The sequence below is a fragment of the Neovison vison genome, chromosome 7, assembly GCF_020171115.1.
Source record: "Neovison vison isolate M4711 chromosome 7, ASM_NN_V1, whole genome shotgun sequence".
NCBI lineage: Eukaryota > Metazoa > Chordata > Mammalia > Carnivora > Mustelidae > Neogale > Neogale vison.
Window position 1 is genome coordinate 180,746,565 of NC_058097.1, and position 19,211 is coordinate 180,765,775.

Here is a 19,211-nt window from a genome sequence, read left to right on the forward strand (position 1 = left end):
GACGGCTCCCTTCTGATGACAGCCCGTAGCAGAACTCCGCAGGAGGCACTTTGTCTGATGAGAGCTGAATGGCTCCGGGTTGTGCTTGGGACAGATGTCTCTGGTTCCCTCCGACACTTGATGCCACCATGTGGAGCAGTGTGGCGTCCGGGGAACCTGCGGGGATTTTCCAGCATGTTTGCAAACAAATCACGGCAGACCAGCTCCCTTGGTGCTTTGCGTGTCACCAGGACACGGACTGTCCATGCCTGTCAAAGAGGGGAGTCAACAGAGGAAAACAGAGGCTGGTTTCCAGTGGCCCCGTCGCATTAGGGCTCTTGGCATGGGGCAGTGGTAAGAGGTGTGTTCATTCTCTGGGGAGGTTTCAGGGAAGCTGTATCTGAGAACTGACAGACAGCATGCAGAGCGGCCCGTATGTATGTACGTGTCTTGCTTTGTTGTTCCTTGAGCCCGCAGACTGGATTGCCAGGACACAGAGGATAAAAATGAAGGCAGCTGGACAGAAATCAGCAAGCAGGGCCTGTCGATAGCTTGCAGATGTCAGTTCTGCTCTGCGTCATGACCGGGAGCGTCCCGGCAGGGGGGTGGAGGTGGGGAATCAGCGGAGGGAGAGCGGAGCATGTGGATGTGGAGGCCCCAGGCAAGTGGAATAGATGTCCCATTTCTCAGCTGGAAAAGTCACCATCGCGAACAAGCACACGTTCCAGAAGGGGAGTTTGGGTGGATGCAGCAGCTGTCTTGAGATTTTGCAGTTGCTCCAGTCTTGGCCCCCTCATTGAATAGAAATTTGTGGGTGCCAGAAGATTTGGAAGAAGCTGCTGCAGCAGGCTGTTTGCCGTTGCCCGCTGGGGGAGGACTTGGAATTTTTTCTCGTTCTTGGTGCAGATGGTGTAGTTATTTTAAGGAAGTGATGTGCTGCAGTGAAAATGGGCAACTCTTTCATTTTTCAGCTTAATGAAAAAAAAAGAAAAGGGACAAGGAGAAACCCCCAGCTAGCCAACTGCGTGCTAATGCTTGTCTTTTTTGGATGCTGAATGTGTCCCACGACACTGAGATGGGATAAATATTTCAGCCACTAGAAAGCCCCGCTGTCGGGCTGAAAAGATTTCTTACCTCTCTTAAAGCAGACGGGGTAGTAATTTACGTGCACACGTCCAGACACCCCCACGTCCCTGATTTTTAACTACGTATGTCCAGAGTCCACGCCCTTTCTTGGGGCTGAGGAAGGGAGTGGATGGAACTTGCCAGGAAGAGCGTGAGGGGTGGGGATGAATCATGACCCGACGCTTGGTTTCCTTCTGCGGGCAGCAGACACCTGCTGAGGACTTAGCGGGCCAAGGTTGCGCTGAATGAAAGGGTGTCCCTGCACTAAGCACAGATGGGCTAAAGGACAACACAGGACACTGTCAGAGTGAAAAACTGGGGGGGGGGGGACCGCATTAGACAGGGTGTCGATGACGAGGTCTCGGCTGTAAGGGACGGAGAGCCGAGGGCTGCAGGACGAGCCGGATCAGCCAGATGCGTGAGTTTGCTCCGGCTGCCGCAGTAGAGAACCACAGAAGGGCTGGCACAAACACCACGTACCTATTTCTGCACAGGTCTGAGCCCAAGGTTGGGGTGGGGCCGGTTTCTTCTGGGCTTCTCCTGTGGTCTCCCTGTGCACATCTGCGTCTCCCTCTTTTTGTAAGAACATCAGTCGTAACGGATCAGGGCCTGTCCTCATGACCTCATGATTTTCATTAATCACCTCCTTAAAGACCCTGTCCGCAGCCGCCATCGCGTCCTGAGGTGCCAGGGGACAGGACTTCCTCGTATCGAGTGGGGGCAGGTGAAAGGCAGCCGGCGGGATGGGGGTCGGCAGGGAGCAGCGTGGGGAGTCCTGGCGCAGGGAGGACAGTCATGTCCGAGGAGCTGAGGTTGTAGAGGTGGGCGGGGCAGGCGGTGGACACCCTGGCACAAGTCTTGGGTTTAGCAGTCAGGGCACTGAGAAGCCATCGGCAGCAACCCAGAATCTTGCTGTGCTGGAGTGTGCAGGAGGGCATGAGAAGAGAGAGTCAGAGGTCGGTTTTCTCAGACTTAACGCGTTTCTGGGCTTCGGCACTAGAGACGTTTCAGGTCGGGTGATTCTGTGTTGTTGAGGGGCAGCTTTGGGCATCGTCGGTGAGCTGGGTGCCTGGCCTCCACTCAGGAGCTGCCACAGTCAGCAGCGTCTCCAGATACCCCCACGTGGCCCCCGGAGTCGGGGAGGCTGGGGGAGTGGCGCACAACTGTCCCCCGTCGACAACCACCAGTTTAAAGGGGACGAGAAGACACACAGGTTGGGATGGCTTGGTGCCCATCGAATAAAAAGCACATTGGATGAGTTTAAGGAAGATTGTGAATCCAGAGCCGACAGGATTTAATGTCTCTTGACCTCAGTTTCTCCTCATGCTTGTGAGTTCGGTGATGTGGTCCCTTCCCTGGAGCGCAAGGCCCTATGCCCTGGGCATGCGTAACCGACTCGCTTAGAAGCGCTCGGAATGTGCTCTGTGTTGGCCTTCGCCGACCGCCCTCCCCCTGCCAGGGGACCCCTGGTCCTACCCCTATATCCCCGCAAGCCCATGGCTGGCAGGACCACCTGTGTGTCACTGGTGGATAGTCAGTGCCCGTTGCGCGCCTTCTGATTTGTCAAGTCCGTGTCCCGCCCGCCTGTGGGCTCTTGGAGCAAGTGTTTTGGAAGCTAATCCGGCCAATTTTCTGGCTCCGGAAACCTGTTTATCAGAGCAAGATGTCACGGTTGCGGTGACTTTTCCAGGGGACTTGCCTTTGAGAAGCCAACTCTACAAGGCAAGCGAAAGTGATTTCCAAACCAAACAGAGCGACAGATACATTCTGGAGCCCCAGAGCGTTCCCTGGGAGCTTGCTGCTGAAGGCCACAGTGGCTGTTAGGAAACAGCTGGAATGGGTGGGCGCTCTGGGTCCTGTTCCCCGTGTCTGGCTGGGACCTAGCCCCTGGCCGTGTCTCCAGGCTTCTCTCCTACCATTGCCCCTCTCCTGGGATTGCTCTCGCCCGAAGGTGGTGAGTTGGTTTCCTGCTTTTCTCAGGGTTGGCTGTGGGTTTTGGACTCAGTCCTGAGCGGGAGTCCGATGTTGACTGTGGGCTCAGGGAACAGGCAGAGTGCCGTGATTCATCCCGTCTGCCCCAGTGGTGGAGTGGGGGGAAATGACGACACAGTAGGTTTGCAGCGTCCCACAGTCAGAGCTGGGAGGTTTTTACTGTGTCCCCGTCAGTGCCCTGGGCTGAGCCTTCCTCCTACCCTCTTTGTTTTGAGCCCCAAGGGCCCTGTGTTTCATCTCTCTATCAACCTCCACTGCAAATGCCTCTTCTTTTCTAGAACCTTTCCTTAACGCCTTGAGTTTTTACTTTATCTGAAGAACATGGTGGAGCCATTCAGTGGCTTTTCAAAGTGAGGAAGTGTCATGATTGATTTGCTCTTTAGAAAGGTCCCGCTGGCTGCAGAGGAGGACGTGGGGCTGCGGGGAGCGGGGAGGCCACGCGGGGAGACTGTGGCAGCATGCTGGGAGGGGATGGAGGTCACTCGGGCTAGAGGCAAGCCTGTGGCACTGTGATGGGCATGCGGGGCTTGGTGGGGGGTGGCCCACTGTAGGGGGCGGTGGAGTGAGGGGAGGGTCCAGGGAGATTTTCAGGCTTCCAGTGTGGGTAGGGTGAGGCCCTCCCCCCTGTAGAAGAGCTGCTCTTCTACAATTCCCCAGTGAACTACTAAAGCTTATTTTCCCTAGAGAGATGTGCAGGTAGATACTAATTCAGCACAGTGGGTGGGTGGTCTGCAGGGGTCTCCGTGGCTGACGTGGCCCTGCTTGCCTATGACTGTGTCCATTCCAGTTTGTTGTTACCTCCTTGTTCCGTCGTAAAATACCTTTAGTGTCACCTTAGTAGTACTCAGGCTGTACCACGGAGTAAGGGCTCATTCCTGCTTGGAGAAGTCGGGGAACAGTTCGCAGAGGGACAGACATTGTATATGAAAGCGTACGTAGGGGGTTATTAGGAGACTGCCAGGTAAAAATAAGCCATGTAAAGGCTAGTGGCATGAAACCGAGGTCACGTCAGAGATCTGGCACGAGATGCTTCCCTTTGGTAAAGCCTGTGGAGGAAGATTACGGGCCCTGCTCTGCTCCCCCACTCCCAGGCAGATCTGGGCACCCTCTCTCTCTGCACCTGGCAGCAGGATCATTCGAATCATTAACCTACCCTCGTGCCTTCCCAGCATTGAAGGGGGGAGCCCCAGTGTTCAACTCTGCACGGTTAGGACCTGCACAGGTGTCTGGTCATGAGTGTTCGGTAAATGCTTATTGAAGATTCAGGAGGGACCCGGGGAGGTCCTGGTCTTTTTTCCTCTCCTTTCCCCTAAGACAACTTCTCTTCCAGATGGCTTCTTACCTCCAGGCCATGGACGGCCCTGGCTCAGACCCGTGAGATTCATCAGATTCTGGCTTTCTTGCAAATCTACCCTGGGGTCCTTTGGTGGATGAATTCAGCACTCTACTCCCATGACCTTGGCCGTCCCTCTTTGCTTAACAGCCGAAGACTTGACCCTTTCTGGTCAGGGCTGTGGCAGTTGATGGCTGTGCTCAGTGGACTGGGATCAAAATATTGGGGCTTGGTTCTTGGAACTCTTGGCAAATAGTCAGTTGACCTCGATGCCCCCCATGGGGGTTAGAAGGCCTGAGTTCAGGTTTCAGTTTGGCCTTTCTTCCCCATGTGACCTCAGGTGGGTTGGTGGGCTGAAGGGCAATGGTCTCCCCGTGTTATTGCTGACTGGCCCAGGTTCAGATATTCGGTGGTTCGAGGGCCCTACAGTCCGAGGTGGGGTAGGATCCTGCATTTCCTGCTGTTGGAGGCAGTGGGAGCCCAGTGCTCACTCGTGACTTGGAGCCTTTGTTTTTAGCCACAGCTGATGGCTGGGAAGAATGTTTGGGTTTATGACCGAGCTTTTCAGCAGTTAGTCAGTGAGCACCTACTGTGTGCTGAGCACCCACTCCAGACGTTCCCTGTATTTTTCCATTTAGTTCTCAGTCTCCAGGGTGTGGGGGGGGGTGGATTATCAGTCCATTGTGCAGATGAGCACACTGAGGCCCAGGGAAGTCAGGTCAGGTTGCCCACCGGACCTGTGGGTAGGAGACCCCCTTAGAACAAGGGTCTGTTCCGTGGTGGGGACGCAGCTCCGTGCCCCCTCTGCCCATCTGATCTCCTGTCCCCTCTCTCCTGCAGAGAGCCAGCTGCTCCCCGGGAACAACTTCACCAATGAGTGCAACATTCCGGGCAACTTCATGTGCGGCAACGGGCGGTGCATCCCCGGGGCCTGGCAGTGTGATGGGCTGCCCGACTGCTTTGACAAGAGTGACGAGAAGGAGTGCCGTGAGTGGCCTACCCTTTGCAGGGTGGGGGTGGGGACGTCCAGGGGCTGCGGGGACAAGCGCCTAATCCGGCTCAGACCCTGCCCACCCCACATGCTGCAGGCAGTTAGGTTTGGGCCTCTGGCCGGCAGCCCAGCCCCCTCCACTCTGTAGCTCTGCCTGGGAGCAGCACGGTGGGTGGGTGCGGAGCCCGGAGTCCCGGGGGGGACGGAGCCGTGGCTGTGGGACAGCAGAGGACCCCTCCCCTGGGCTCTCCTCACCCCACCCTGGGGCGCTCTCTGCTTTTGCTTTGCATATGAGGACCCTGAGACTCCCAGAGGTGAGGTAGTTTTATTGTCTCCCGACTGGTAAGGAGCAGAGCTGGATTTGGACTCAGGGCTGCCTGACCCCAAGGCCCGGGCTGGTAACCATCTTTCACGTCCTGTGAGATGTTCTTTCTGGGTAAGTCAGGGGTGGCATCTGGCCAAGTGGCTTGCACGGAGCTGGTAGCCACTAGGCAGTAATTTGCCACTACTTGGCCTTTTCCCTGCTGATGCGGGGAATCCTCTTCAGACGGCACCCCCAGGAGCTGGGGGTTCTTTCTTAGCCTCCCCACCCTGCCTCCTTCTTCAGTGTCTTTTCCATTCTGAGCCCTCAAAATATGCACGAGATTGGAGTCCGCAGTGACCTGCAAGAAAGGAGGCGCTGGATGGGAGTGAAGGCGTCTGGGGTGTCGGGTGATCACGCTCCCCACCCTGGAGAGCGGAGTTCTCTCTTGCTCCAAAGCTCGGTGCTGCGCAGTGAGCTCGGCCCTGGCACCCTGGTAGGCGGGAGTGATACCTGAGGAGTGCTGGGCCCCAGGGTTCCCTCCTGGGCCACTGCCTCGGGACCACACAGCTGGACGCTGGCTCCTGGCTCGTCCGTGGGCTTCAGGCACCGGGCCGCAGGGCCTCACTGACAGGAGAACTGTGTGTTCTGGCTCCGAATCCGGTCTCTTTCTGGAAGCCAGCTGAGGAAATGGCTGAGGAGATGATAATTTGAACTTTCACGTAGCTGTTCCTGGGATTTGAGGCCCAGTCTGTTGACGCACGGGAAGGAAAACTGGGCCAGAGCCCACCTCCGGAGCTAGCCGCCCAACCCTCATGATGCGCTCCCTTGGGCAGGTCGCCCGTTCAGAGACTGGCCCCGTGTCCATCTCGGGGTCCAGTATCCCTGCTTGCCTGCCCCTCACTCTTCAGAGAAGGTTTGCGAGCTGGTGGATTAGGAATATTTTTGTGTGGTGGGGGGGCAGCATTCATTTTATTGCATGTGACTTTTTCCCAAACAGACCAGTATACATAATGCATTTTTACTTTTGCAGAATTTTAAAAAAAGTATTAATGTCTGTTTCAGCTTTCTCTGTGTCCAGGTCTCCAAAGTTGCTAGCACCGTGACGGGTGTAATTTGAGTTACAGACGAGATCGTGTGCGTGAACTCTGCAGTCGGTCCAGTTTAGAGCATTATTAAATACTCCACGAAAATGTGGAACGAGCATTTTTGGAATAGGGTCTGTGAGCTCTGGCAAATACTGATTTTCTGTAGCCGAGCCGGAACATGGAGCACAGGGTCCGTTTGTGAAAGTATGCAGGGTTCGGATTTGTGACTTGAGTTTTATTCCTGGCTCTGTCAATAGCAGCTGTGTGGTTAGGGTACTGTGTGACATTCTGTGTCTTGTGTCAGTCCAGTTCCATGATTTCGGAATTCATGCACAAACTGGAAAAGGTGATGGAAAGAGAATATTTAAAAAAAAAAAAAAAAAAAAGATGGGACAGGCAGCAGCCTGGCACTGTTCGGTTTGGTTTGGAACACGCTTGCCTTGGCTGTTCTCATTTTTTTTCCCTCTTCATTTCCTACCCTTAACCCCCAGGTGTAATAAAGACTTGACTGGTACTTATTTAGTGTTTGGATTAAAACATAATTTTAAAAAACCGTACACACAAACACACGCATTAAAGAACCCCTCCTCTGTTGCCTTTTTTTCCTTCTGTCTTTAAATCACAAGAACAGAACATTAAAAGGTTTAGGTAAGGGAGGGAAGGAAGAGGTCACTTTTCTAAAACAAATTCTACTTGCCTTTTGAATTTCTTACATATTTCTTCCCAGTCCAGGGGTCGAGGGATGAACCCTGGGGACAGACTGTCCAAATCCCTTCGGTCCCTCCCACCCCTCTGGCCAGATCCCATGCTCGGTGATCTTAAGGAAGTTACCAGGATGTTCTAGACCTTTGCTCTGGGGAGGACTAAACGAGGGTGCCTTAGCCTCCTGATGTCCCTCAGTGTCCTCCTCTCCAAAATGAGAATAACAGGGCTCTGGTAATCCTTTCTGGGAAGGTTAAATCCACGTTGAGCACACAGCCCCGTGGCTGGGTATCGCAGTGGTATGTAAACGTTAGCGTTACTGGTCAGACTGTACAAACTGCTTGACGCAGGTGTCGTCATGATGACATGTGATGGAGTAACCTGCCTTTTTCTGCTTCCCGTTGGAAACCCTTTGCCAGATAGCCACATGTAGCCTTCACGATCGTTGTTTTGTGAGGTCGCCTACTGTGCTGTCACATTGCTGTGGTGTACCCTAACCATTATTGCCCTGTGGTGGGTGTTTAAACATTTGGGGTCCATGAGGGAGCTTACACGATGGTTTCCGCCCGAGCCAGGCTGGGTCTCGCTGAGGTCTTCAGGGTCTCAGCTGCACCATCTTTTCGAGGTCCCTTTGAGAGCAGCTGCTGGAGAATTCCAATGCCACCTCTTCGTCCTTTCTTCGATTCTTCGGAACAGTGTGGTACTTCCGGGGAGGAGAGTGAAGGTGGCTGATTTCCTCGCCACAGAGAGGTGATTGCCTCCTGCATCCTATGGAATAACTTTGGCATTTGAAGATAGTACACTTAAAAAAGGAGAATTCTTGCCCTTTCCAAAGGGTGAGGGAAGAGCCTGGAGTGCTGTGTCGTGGTGGGATATGAGGCGGTGAGAAGCTGTTCTGTGCCCACAGCGCAGGAAGGATTTTCATGAGACAGGAAGAACTTTTCTTTTTATGATGAACATAATAAAAATCACATACTGTGAAAGTTGGGGGAACGGGGAGGAGAAAACAGCAGCGTCGCGCCTAGAGTCTGAACTCGAATGGAACCACTGTCAGCATCTTAGAAGTTTTTATTCAGGGCTCTTCGCAGCTATAATCACTGTGGGGATGCAGTGTTATATTTTGATCTTTTTCCCTGGTAGCATTTTGACCTTTAAACATTTTAATGTATTTTTTCATATTTCTCTATCCGTTTTCATGCTTAGAAAAATAGTCCATTCACGTGGTGTCATATAGTGTACTGACTCTACATGAAGATTTGGCATTTATGTTGTTTCCAGCTTTCCGCGGTTAGAAATAGCATTCAGTGTTGTGAATGTGAGGGTAGACATGACTTTCCCCGTTTTGAGAGATTTTCTGAGGCTAGGTTCTCAGAAGTGAAATTACTGGGTCAAAGGACAGGAGCTTTTTTTTGGTTCTTGAAACCAGTGCCTGTTTGTTTTGCTAAAGGTTCGTACCCATATGTGCTCCCTCACTGGCAATGTGTGAGAATTCTGGTTTTATTTTTGTCTTGGCAGCTTTGGGTAATACCTCTAAAAAATATTTTTTCTGGCTAATTTAATAGAAAAGTTATACATTTTAATTTTTTTTAATAATCTAAAGAGGTTAAATGTTTTCCTATAGCCCTATTTACTACTCATGTTTCTGACTTTTCGACTTATCTATTAATGGACTAGAAAAAATTTCCACTCGGGTTGTGTCATTAAATTTTCCTCCTTGTGAATCTGGAGAACCTCCTCCTTAGGGTTTTAAGAGGCTCGTTAGTTTGAGGGAATTTCTGATTTTGGTTGATAAAATGATCATTTTATCTAAACTTTTTTTTTTTTTTTTTTTTTTTTTAGTAGTAAGAGGAGTAGAGATAGTTTAGAAAAATGTGGAAGCCTCACAAAATCAGATATTTTGAGAGCTTCCTCTGGGTTGCCCTGTCCCAGGCACTTTGCGCTGTATTAGCTCATTTGGTTGTCACAAGCCTTATGAGGAGAGGACTGTTGTTATTTCTGGATGGGGGACCTGAGCCACAAAGAGATTGCTAGAGCTGGCCTGTTGTCCCAGAGATTAAGTGCCCATCACCTGCGTCCATCAGAGACCACAGGCTTTCTCTACCTGGATCTCTGTGCCGAATCAGATTCCTCTACTGCTAACCTGCTTTTGAAAAAAATGTTGAGAAACGCTGATGATGTTCTTCTCTGTAAATGATTTCTGAAATGGCCGTTAGTGCTGTGAGTCTCTGTAAGAAGAGATGGTAGTATCATTACTGACACACGCTGTCATAATAAAGCAGCCATCCAGATTTCCGAAACTCACACGTGACCCGGAGTCACGAGCCTTAAGATCTCCTTCCAGCGTGGTGTCGGATTTTAGCTGTCATCGCTCTTTGTCCTGACCACATCGGGGAGAGGTCTTGGAGGTTTGAGTTCTGTGTCACAAACTGGTCTTATTTGAAAAAGGAAATTGATCGGTGTCTTTGATTAAGCATGCATAGTTCAAATCTCAGGCTGAGTATATGTGCACGCCTACATGCACGTGTGCACGTGTTGGTGGGGGTGGAGAGGAGATGGGGATGAATTCAAGGATCTTGTCAAATGGGAAGATTTTAATGGCTCTTTAAGTCCAGAGACAGAAAAGTACAAAAATGGAACTTGAATTTTCCTTGCTTTTACTGTCTCCAGCCATTCCTTGAGCATGACTTTTCATTGCTCTGGTGTGAGGGCTGAAATCCATGAGAGGCTTCAGAGGTCAAGTTTGGAATAAGGAACATACAAGAAATAGGAAGGGGGAGGAAATGAGAGGAGGGTGGGCAGAAAGTCTTCCTTTTTATCGTCGTTCTCATCTTCTACCTCTAGGTGGCGCCACATGTAATGTTTTCTTGTGAGCTGGGTGCTACAGGGCAGGCGGAGATGAGGGGAAAACTGAGAGTCAGAGGTGTTGTCCATATAAAATGTCCGCAGTAACTCACCTGTTCCACCAAGGCGCTAGTAGAAGCCCCAGAAGACCAGGGAGTGGAAATTTGTGTCCTTATGGAAAGGGGAGTTTTGGATGCAGAGATACAGCAGAAGAAAGACTATGAAGACACAGAGAGAAGGTGGCCATTTAATGCTAAAGAGAGAGGTCTGGTGTGGACCTTGCTCACACCCCTCAGAGGGAACCCATCACTTTCTGACACTTTGATTTTGGACTTCTGGCCTCTGGGACGGTGCGATGATACATTTCTGTTGTGGAGGGCACCAAACTGTTAACACTTTTATCACCAAAGCTCTAGCAAACCCATCCAAGGCATCATCATGTCACCCTTTTGTTTTCGTGGTGGGGTGCCTGTGTGGCTCAGTTGGTTGAGCAGCTGAGTTAGGCTTGGGTTGTGGTCTCAGGATCCCGGGATCCAGTCCAGCCACACTCCACCCCCCCCCACCCTGAGGTCAGTGTCGGGGCTCCCTGCTCTGCGGGGAGTCTGTTTGTCCCTCTCCCTCTGCTCCCTCCTTCCACCCCGGCTCATGCTGCTGCACACTCTCTCAAATAAGGAAATAAAATCATCTTTTTTTTTTCTTTTTTAAAAGGTTTTATTTATTTATTTGACACAGAGAGAGAGAGATCACAAGTAGGCAGAGAGTCAGGCAGTGAGAGAGGGGGAACCAGGCTCCCTGCTGAGCAGAGAGATCAATGTGGGGCTCCATCCCCAGGACCCTGAGATCATGACGTGAGCTGAAGGCAGCGGCTTAATCCACTGAGCCACCCAGACGCCCCAGGAAATAAAATCTTAAAAAAAAAAAATTGCTACATTGTGAGTGACAGCAGCCCCACTGCTGTGTACCAGGTGACATTCACAGGCATCCTGCTTCTGCGTTTTCTTTTCTGTAATAATTTGAAAATAAGACTCGTACTGTTGTTACAGGTTGAATTCCATCTCCTGTAAGATATGTGGAACCCCTAAGCCCTAGTACCTCAGAAAGGGACCTTATTTGGAATTGGGATCATTGAGGATGAATTAGGTAAGACGAGGTCATACTGGAGTAGCGTGGGCCCTTAATCCAGCGTCTGGGCATCCTTGTAAGAAGACACTGGGACAATATGAGGGAAGAAGGCCCGCTGGTGGCGGAGGCAGAGATCAGGGCAATGTAGCTGTGAGCCACGGAATGCCCACTCTGCCCGCTGCCACCAGAAGCTGAAGAGAGGCAGGTAGACGTCCACCAGAGTCTTGGAGGGAGCCCTGGTGATACCTCGATGGCAGACTTCTTTCCAGAAATGTGAGAGAATAACCTTCTGTTCCTTAAAGCCGCTCAGGGTACGGCACTGTGCGGTGGCGACCCCAGGAATCAGGTGCGCGCACTTCCCAGGGGCGCGTAAATCCATCTGTGCTGTCATGGGCCCTTTATTACCCCCTTCCCGCCGGGCCGCTGTGCCTCCCCAGGAGCCCTGCCCTCCGCTCCTGCTCACGTGGCGACGTCCCTTTTCCTCCAGATCTGGGATCTGGCTCGCCATGGTTAAGGGCTGAATTTCAAAAGCCTTCTGAAGACATCGAGCTTCACAAAACTGGACTGGAACTTACAACAGTCTAGAGAGTATCGTTGCGGTTTAACGCTCCGTCCATTAAACACTTGAAAGCGAAAGCTCGCTCTTCCTTTGTGGCATCCCTGCGTGGGAGGGATGACCTCTCCGTGTGTTTACGACACCCCTTTTTGAACTCTGTCTTTTTGTTTGTTCACATACTTCTTTTAAAACACCTTGGGTAATTCCGGGCGTGCCCCTCCCTGCCCCCCCCACCTCCCTACCCACTTCACTGAACATCTCAAATGTGAGACTGTAAATCCCACAGTTGGGAACAGGGTCCTTGGGCCAGTCTCCATGTATATGACCTTCAAGGCCCTGGGCACTGTCTTACCTGACTCTGTACCTATTTCCTCATAGGTACAGGGAGGTAAGGATGGTCCCCACGCCAGGGGTGATGTCAAAACCAGTAGGTGCCGTGTCTAGACCATGAGCCAGTAGGAAAGGAGCTGACCTTGAACAATAGGCACTGTTTGCTGGTCTAGCAAGGGTAAAGATCGGCTCTACGGACCACAGGGCACCGTTGTCTTAAATGAGCTGTGTTCGAGGCTTGGAGCTGGGTGCCTGGCACGGGGTAAGCATTCAGTAGATGCCTACCGACATTATTCCCTCAGTAAGCCCTGTGGCATTCTTGCTGAAATCCAAGCCCGTTGTGCCATTCCTGGCCCGTGCAGTGCTGCGTGTTACTGGCCCAGCCCGCCCCTGGCACCCTTCTTCTAGAACCTCACGTTCCCTTCTCCTCCACCCCCGCTCTTCCTGCTCTCCCCTGGAGAACCTAAGCCATGGCAACACCTTCTTTTGCTGGGTCAGTATCTTCTTTTCTCTTTAAAGAGCCAAAAGAACACAGTCGTGAGCTCTTACAAAATTCTCTTTCGCGGAGAGCCCCAGGGAGCCAGCTGCACACCGCAGCCAGTGCAGAAGGGAAGGAAACAAACATCTGAGGGTCTGAGATGAGCCTGGCAGTTCTCGGGGCTGCAGGGAGGGAATTTTCGAGGGAGCTGTCCTGCACGCAGTTGGGGACCTCTGGTTAATGGACCTGCTGTTGGCCCCCACCCGCAGAGGGGCCGCATCCACTTGCTCCCAGCTCTGCTGCAGCCCCGCACAATTAAGCGTCTAAGTGGATTTTGATGATGGCATTTTGCTTCATTGCCCAAACAGCCTTCTTTAGTGTCCAATCTCTTCCACCCCCACCCCACTCCCACCTGCCGCCCTTCGCCACACTGGCCTGAAACCCACACTGTGCCCTACAGCAGCCTGCAAGGTTTTTAGCCTAGAACTTGTACAAGCCACAGTCTTCCTGGTCCTCTTCCTGCCCCCCCACGCCCCCCCCCGGAGCCCCGGGCATGCCCTCTGTGTCCTGCACCCAGGTGAGGCAAGCCTTTCAGTCCAGGTGTTGGGATCACGGCCTAAATTCCCAGGTGGTCACCGACAGCTGCACGCAGACCTTTCTGGCCCGTTGAGCGCTGCTTGACCTAACATGATTTTGACCTGATGCTAACTTTTCTCAAAGGCCCTGTTTGAAGATGCCGGCGATGTTTTATACCACATGGGGAAACACACAGTGCTCTGAAACCCTCCTAGTGTATCTGTTTGCTAGGCTTGTGGTAACAGAACACCGCAAGCTGGATGGATGGCCTCCAGCAACAGAGGCATTCTCTCATGGGTCTGGAAGTTGGATGTCCAAAGTCAAGGTGCCAAGGTGCCATGCTCTCTCCAAAAACTCTGCAGGCCAGGGCCCTTCCGTCGTTGCTGGCGTTCCTTGACTTCTTTGGTTTGTGGGTGCGACCCTGCAGATTTCTGCCTCTGCCTTCATGGGCCCCTTTCCCTAGGCATCCGTCTCTGTGTAGAGATTCCCCTCATCCTAAAAAGACACGCATCACTGGATTAGGGTCCACCTTAATCCATTATGACCTCTTAACTAGGTTCCGTTTGCCAAGACCGTGTTTCTAAGCAAGGTCGCGTTCACAGGTTCCCGGACACAACCTGGGGCACCGGGTGAATATAGAGGAGGTCACGCCTGTGCAGTGGCCCACAGTGGCCACAGCTCCCTGCGGGGCCTGTGGGCGGTGTGGCTTCTCATGGCCTCCACTTGGGGTGTTTTGTTGTTGCTTGTTTTACCCTTCCCTTTGTAATGTGACGGTCATGGAACAGGAGCAGGAGTGGTTTGAAAGCCTGGGGAGAGGGCATTATATGAGAAAAAGAATAAACATGTTTTAAAAAGCTTGCTCTGTGTGGCCTTCCTTCTATCACCGGGCATCTTGACTGGGCCATTTCCATGATGAAAGAGTACTCGGAACTGCTAGCCCAGTGTGTAGGCAGCCTTGAGCTGCTTCTGGACTGAGGGGCTCTAACTGCACCTGCCCTTAGCTCTCCGCCATCCAGCCCACCTGCGGGAAGGGTGGCGGGCTCCCAGCCCCGCGGGCTGTACTCCTGCAGGTCTCCTCTGTCCTGCTCAAGGACAGCAAAAACACAGATGAGCTGCTAGTGTTTCTAAACTGGGAGCTTGCACCTAAAAGTCCAGATCATCAGGTAGGTATTCCGGAAAGATCAGATTTCACGTTGGGATGCTTTCTGCACCCAGAGAAGCCCCACCTGTCCTGCATCCCACCATCTTGTTCATGCGAAGGTCTCCGGTACTTCCGTTCTGAGACACCCACCTCTTCATGTTTTCCCATCTCTGGAGGGGAGAGACCTCTTATGATGGGTGGGATAGGGGAACATGGTGTCCTACTAGGCCAAGTTTTTTCTTTCTTAGTTGTATGTAAAATAGTGGCACGCCTTGCAATCCGTGGTGTGTTGGATTCAGTGAAGTAGAATTTTCTCCGATCGTTAGCATGCAGTGTCTCAGCCCAAAGGAGTGACACTTCCAAATTAGCAAATGCACCACCTGTGCATTTTCCTTAGGGTGCTTGAGGACAGGGTGCTGGTGCTGCTTGGGGGCAGGGTCTGGGTCTGGAATCATGCTGCCTGGCTTGGATCCTGGCGCTGTCACAGGTGAGCTTTGGGACTTGGATGAGGTCCTTTGCCTCCATTGCCTTAAATCGCTTGGAATTCCTGTGAGGATTAATGAGCTTAAAAAAATCTTGAAAGCCTTTCAAGTAGCTGCTGGCACATAGTAAGCCCTCAGTAAATGCTAGCTCTACTCTTACTGGCTGCATGGAGTCACATTTCTGGTTTAGATCCCAGCTCCGCCCCTGGCTAGTCACGTCCCTTGGTGGAGCCTCAGTTTCTTCTTCTGTGAAATGGGAACAAGGTGTGAAAAGGTGTGTGGGGAAGTCCAACATGCAGGAGCTGACGTCTGCTGCCGAGCCGGCACTGAATAAGACTCACTCTGCCATCTTCTGCCTCTCCCAGCTGTACATGATCCCCTGAAAGGGAGAGTCTCCAGGGTTGCCCGGGGAGTTTTGATCCAGAATTCGTTGGGCTCCCGTAGTCAGCAGATGTGGCCTGGACAGTGCTCTGTGGATCCTCCTCTCCAGCAGGTTGTCGAGGCTAAGGAAGGTGGATGGTTCTACTTCAGAAGTACTGTGTCTCTTCAGGTCAGCGATAAACACCTGCCCTTCCCTGAACCATCTTCAGAAGACTGAACCTAGGGACCCCATGATGTTTGTTTTGGGGGTGTGCTGTGGGGCAGCCCAGGATGGGGGAGCCCCATCCCAACTACGTGCTTCCGGGCCCCCATCGACCCCCCTAGAGGATGAGAAGGATCAGACTCTCTATCAGGGTCCTCATGCCTCTCCCTTGGAACTGGGACAGGAGACCCCAGACTCTGGCTGGGGGAAGAGGTTGAGGTGTGAAGTACCCTAGAATCCAGAGAAAAACTGAGAGGAATTTCCGGTTTGGTCTCTTCCTGGAGGAGAGCAGCTCTTTCATTTCTGGAGTCCGCCAACAGCCCCAGCTCTTGGAAAGTTTTGTCGAACTAGTGACGGCTCTCCTCCTCCCTCCCTGCTGAGGTCATTCCAGTCCTATCTAGTGGCGACAAGGAAACTCGAATGGCATCTCCCAGAAACCCCGTCAGGCCCCTTCTCATTTCCTCTGTCCCTCCCAGGTGAAGCCAGCTGCTGCTGGGGACCTGCCACCACTCTCTCGGGAGCTGCCGACTTCCATGCTCACGCGGTCGACAGCGGAGAAGTTAGTGGCACGGAGTCCTCTTGGAGTCCTCTTTTAAATCAATCTGTGCACAGATACCAGCCTCGCTGGGTCTTGCCAGCCCTCCCCGCCACGTGCAGAGAACTCTGTTATTATCGGTGCCACGTGCTACCTTTTCCCTGCCTGCAAGGGGAGAATCTTCATGAACTGGCTCAGAGCTGGGAAGGTTTGAGTTCTTCCCTCACGCTAGAATGAGTGTGGCCCGGTCTCCTGGGCCCCCATCGTGGAGACACACTCTTGTTGCCAGGGCTTGGCTGTAGCCGCACCATGTTGTCGGTGGTAACAGGCTCCATAATTGCTAATAAAAGTTAAATGGCAGCAAAATCACAGGACGCCAAAAAAAAATTTTTTTTTTCCTGGCGCATCGAGACAAATTTTGCTGATCCAAGTTAGGCTGTGACCGTGCAGTCTTTTTATTTATTTTTATTTTTAGGCCGACTTGTGCTGTCATCTGTGACACAGCTAGTTTGCAGTTGCCTAATGGCTTCTTAAAAAATTCAGAGACAGATGAGGAAGTAATAATTAAGAGGAAGTGGTGCGTTCATGTAACCCAGACACGTGACCAGAGAGATGTATTAGTCTGTTCCATTTGAGAAGAGTAGTCTTCCACGGTTTAAAGTGGGAGAAGCTGTGGGGGGTTAGGGTGGGCTGGAGAGAATCTTTGAAGTCAAAAGCTAACTGTATACTCCTCTTGAAAAAGCATTTCAGGAACTTGTGGCTTTTTTTTTTTTTAAGATTTTATTTATTTATCTGACAGATCACAAGTAGGCAGAGAGGCAGGCAGAGAGAGGGGGGAAGCAGGCTCCCCGCTGAGCAGAGAGCCTAATGTGGGGCTCCATCCCAGGACCCTGAGATCGTGACCTGAGCCAAAGGTAGAGGCCTAACCCATGGAGCCACCCAGGTACCCCAGGAACTTGTAACTTTTGACATTGTTAATATCATGTCCTTTGCTACGTATGATTCCGGTAATGAGTCCGGTAAAATGGAGGGAATGACTTAGGGCTAAAAGGTTTTCTAGCATCAGGGGACAAAGGGAAGGGACTGAGATCTGTTCTGTGTGGGTATTTCATATTCTACTGCCTGGAAGGGCATCAGGTTCCTTCCAAATTAGAAGGTCTTCTCTTGAGTCCTTTGGAAACGTATGGCTTGCCTGTGTACCTGAGTTGCTTATTGCTGTCCTCAGTGCCCTTCATTTGGAGGGGCTGGTGGGCCGGGGGGATGAGGGTGTGGAGGCAAATAGGTGATCAGTGTCTCTGATTCTTAGTGGTATTAAATATGCAGGGATCCAACCAAAGACCATCTTGGCTCCTGTTGACTCTTGTTGGGTGGAAGGGTTGTTGTTGGCATCTCGAGTTCTTTTGGGATCCGGCAATGAGCCGGTGATTTTTATTGGCCTCGTGTGCTAAGAGAAAGTGTTCAGGGAAGACAGCCTGCTTACACGGTGACTTTGGGGTGGTCACCCACTGTGATGTATTTTTCTCTTTTGGCCATTTTGGCCATTTTGGCCAACGAGAGGGGAAGCGTGCTCCAGCCCGTCACTGTCACTATGCTGCCAGTCACTGGGCCATTTTCTGTCGCGCTCCTGGCACAGCCTGCCCCTTGACACTCTCCCAGATACTCACAATGCTCGCAAAGCCCGGGCAGCATGCAGGCAGCCGGGGGGAGCCGAGGGAGGCTGTGTCGCATGGCAGGGAGCAGATGGTCCTGATGGAGAACACGGTGGGCCTTGGCCACTTGCTGTCTGACATTTAAAAACCAAACCGAGACTGTTCCCAGCTCCCTGGGATGGAGGACACTGGCCAGTCTGATGCTAGGAAGGGGCAAGAGAGACTGTGTCACCTGCTGCCCATAGTTGGGGTATGTTTCTGGGGTACAGCAGTGACCTTGCCTGGTGCTTTGACTCAAGGCCGAACTCCGTGCCCACTCCCTTCCCCATCCCTGCTGCCACTCAGGTCCTCCCCTGGGCTTCTCCTGGGGTGGAAATGGAGATGAGCCCCTCCCCCCCTCTCCACTTTCCCAGTTAGCTTCTTCACAGCATGCTGGGATATGGTTCTGATGGTGACTTGGGGAAGAGCATGTCTGGCCACCATGACTTTGGGGACAGGCTGTGGAGTAAGAGTTATGACTCGGGCTGTAGTACATAGTCTGCTGGACATGGACACCAGGATGGGATTAGGCCCCCAGGTGATGTACTCTGGGTGGGAGCAGGAGAAGGCAGGGAGAGCCATGGTAGTTTAGCTCTTGAACAAGGAGAGAAAGAAGAGGAGGGAGGAAGAGCCTCCGACTGCTCTGTGGGTCCTTGAGTGGTTCTCCCAGGCCCGTGGGATATCCTAGAGCCAAAGGTGCCTTTTGGAGGAGTCCTGGGTCCCTCAGGGATGGGTCTGTCTTAGTGCAACTGCCTTGTCCGGTCAGTGGCTAAGAGCATCTCACGAGAGGTCTGGTTCCCCCATTCCCCCCATTGCTGTGCAGCCCTGGACAAGTTACTGCCCCAGTCCGTACTTCCTCTGTGGTGTCTGTGAAATGGGATAGGAATAGTGGCACTTCACTGGGTTATGTAGAGTCAGTGCCTCTCCGGAATGCTCTTGAAACCATACCTGTCATGTGGCAAACATTCAGCAAATGCAGGTCTTGTCATTGTCCTGTGCTCGAAGCGTCCTGTGCTAAAGGCATGGTTTTACGGGCTTGAGTGCTTGCCCCCTGCTGCCTGACAGTCACTGGACGGACCCAAGTGACACAGCTGATCCCTTTTCTGAGTAAGTGTGCTAGTGTTCTCTCCATGGCTCAGGGGGAAGCTGCTCCACCTAATACTGACCAAAAAAACCACAAAAAAACAAAAAACAACCCAAACGGAAACAACTAGGTTCTAGGTTTCCCTGAGTTTTCTTGTGAACAGCAACTGAATGAAGCTCTCCTCTCCCCGCACCCCCACCCCAGCGCTCTTGGGCTCTTAGGGACGCTCCCCAACCAGTGTTTCCTAAAGTGGGCTTGGCAGGTCACCGCCTCACCTGTTCACG

General features: G+C 52.3%; 1 protein-coding gene across 1 annotated transcript in view; it reads left to right on the forward strand.

Annotated features, from left to right (window-relative positions):
* LDLRAD3 (low density lipoprotein receptor class A domain containing 3) overlaps positions 1 to 19,211 on the forward strand; it is a 220,394-nt gene that overhangs the window by 61,770 nt on the left and 139,413 nt on the right. The window contains exon 2 of the mRNA XM_044259093.1: positions 5,270 to 5,416. Within this exon, the coding sequence (XP_044115028.1) occupies positions 5,270 to 5,416 (147 nt within the window). The remainder of the gene's footprint in view (positions 1 to 5,269; positions 5,417 to 19,211) is intronic.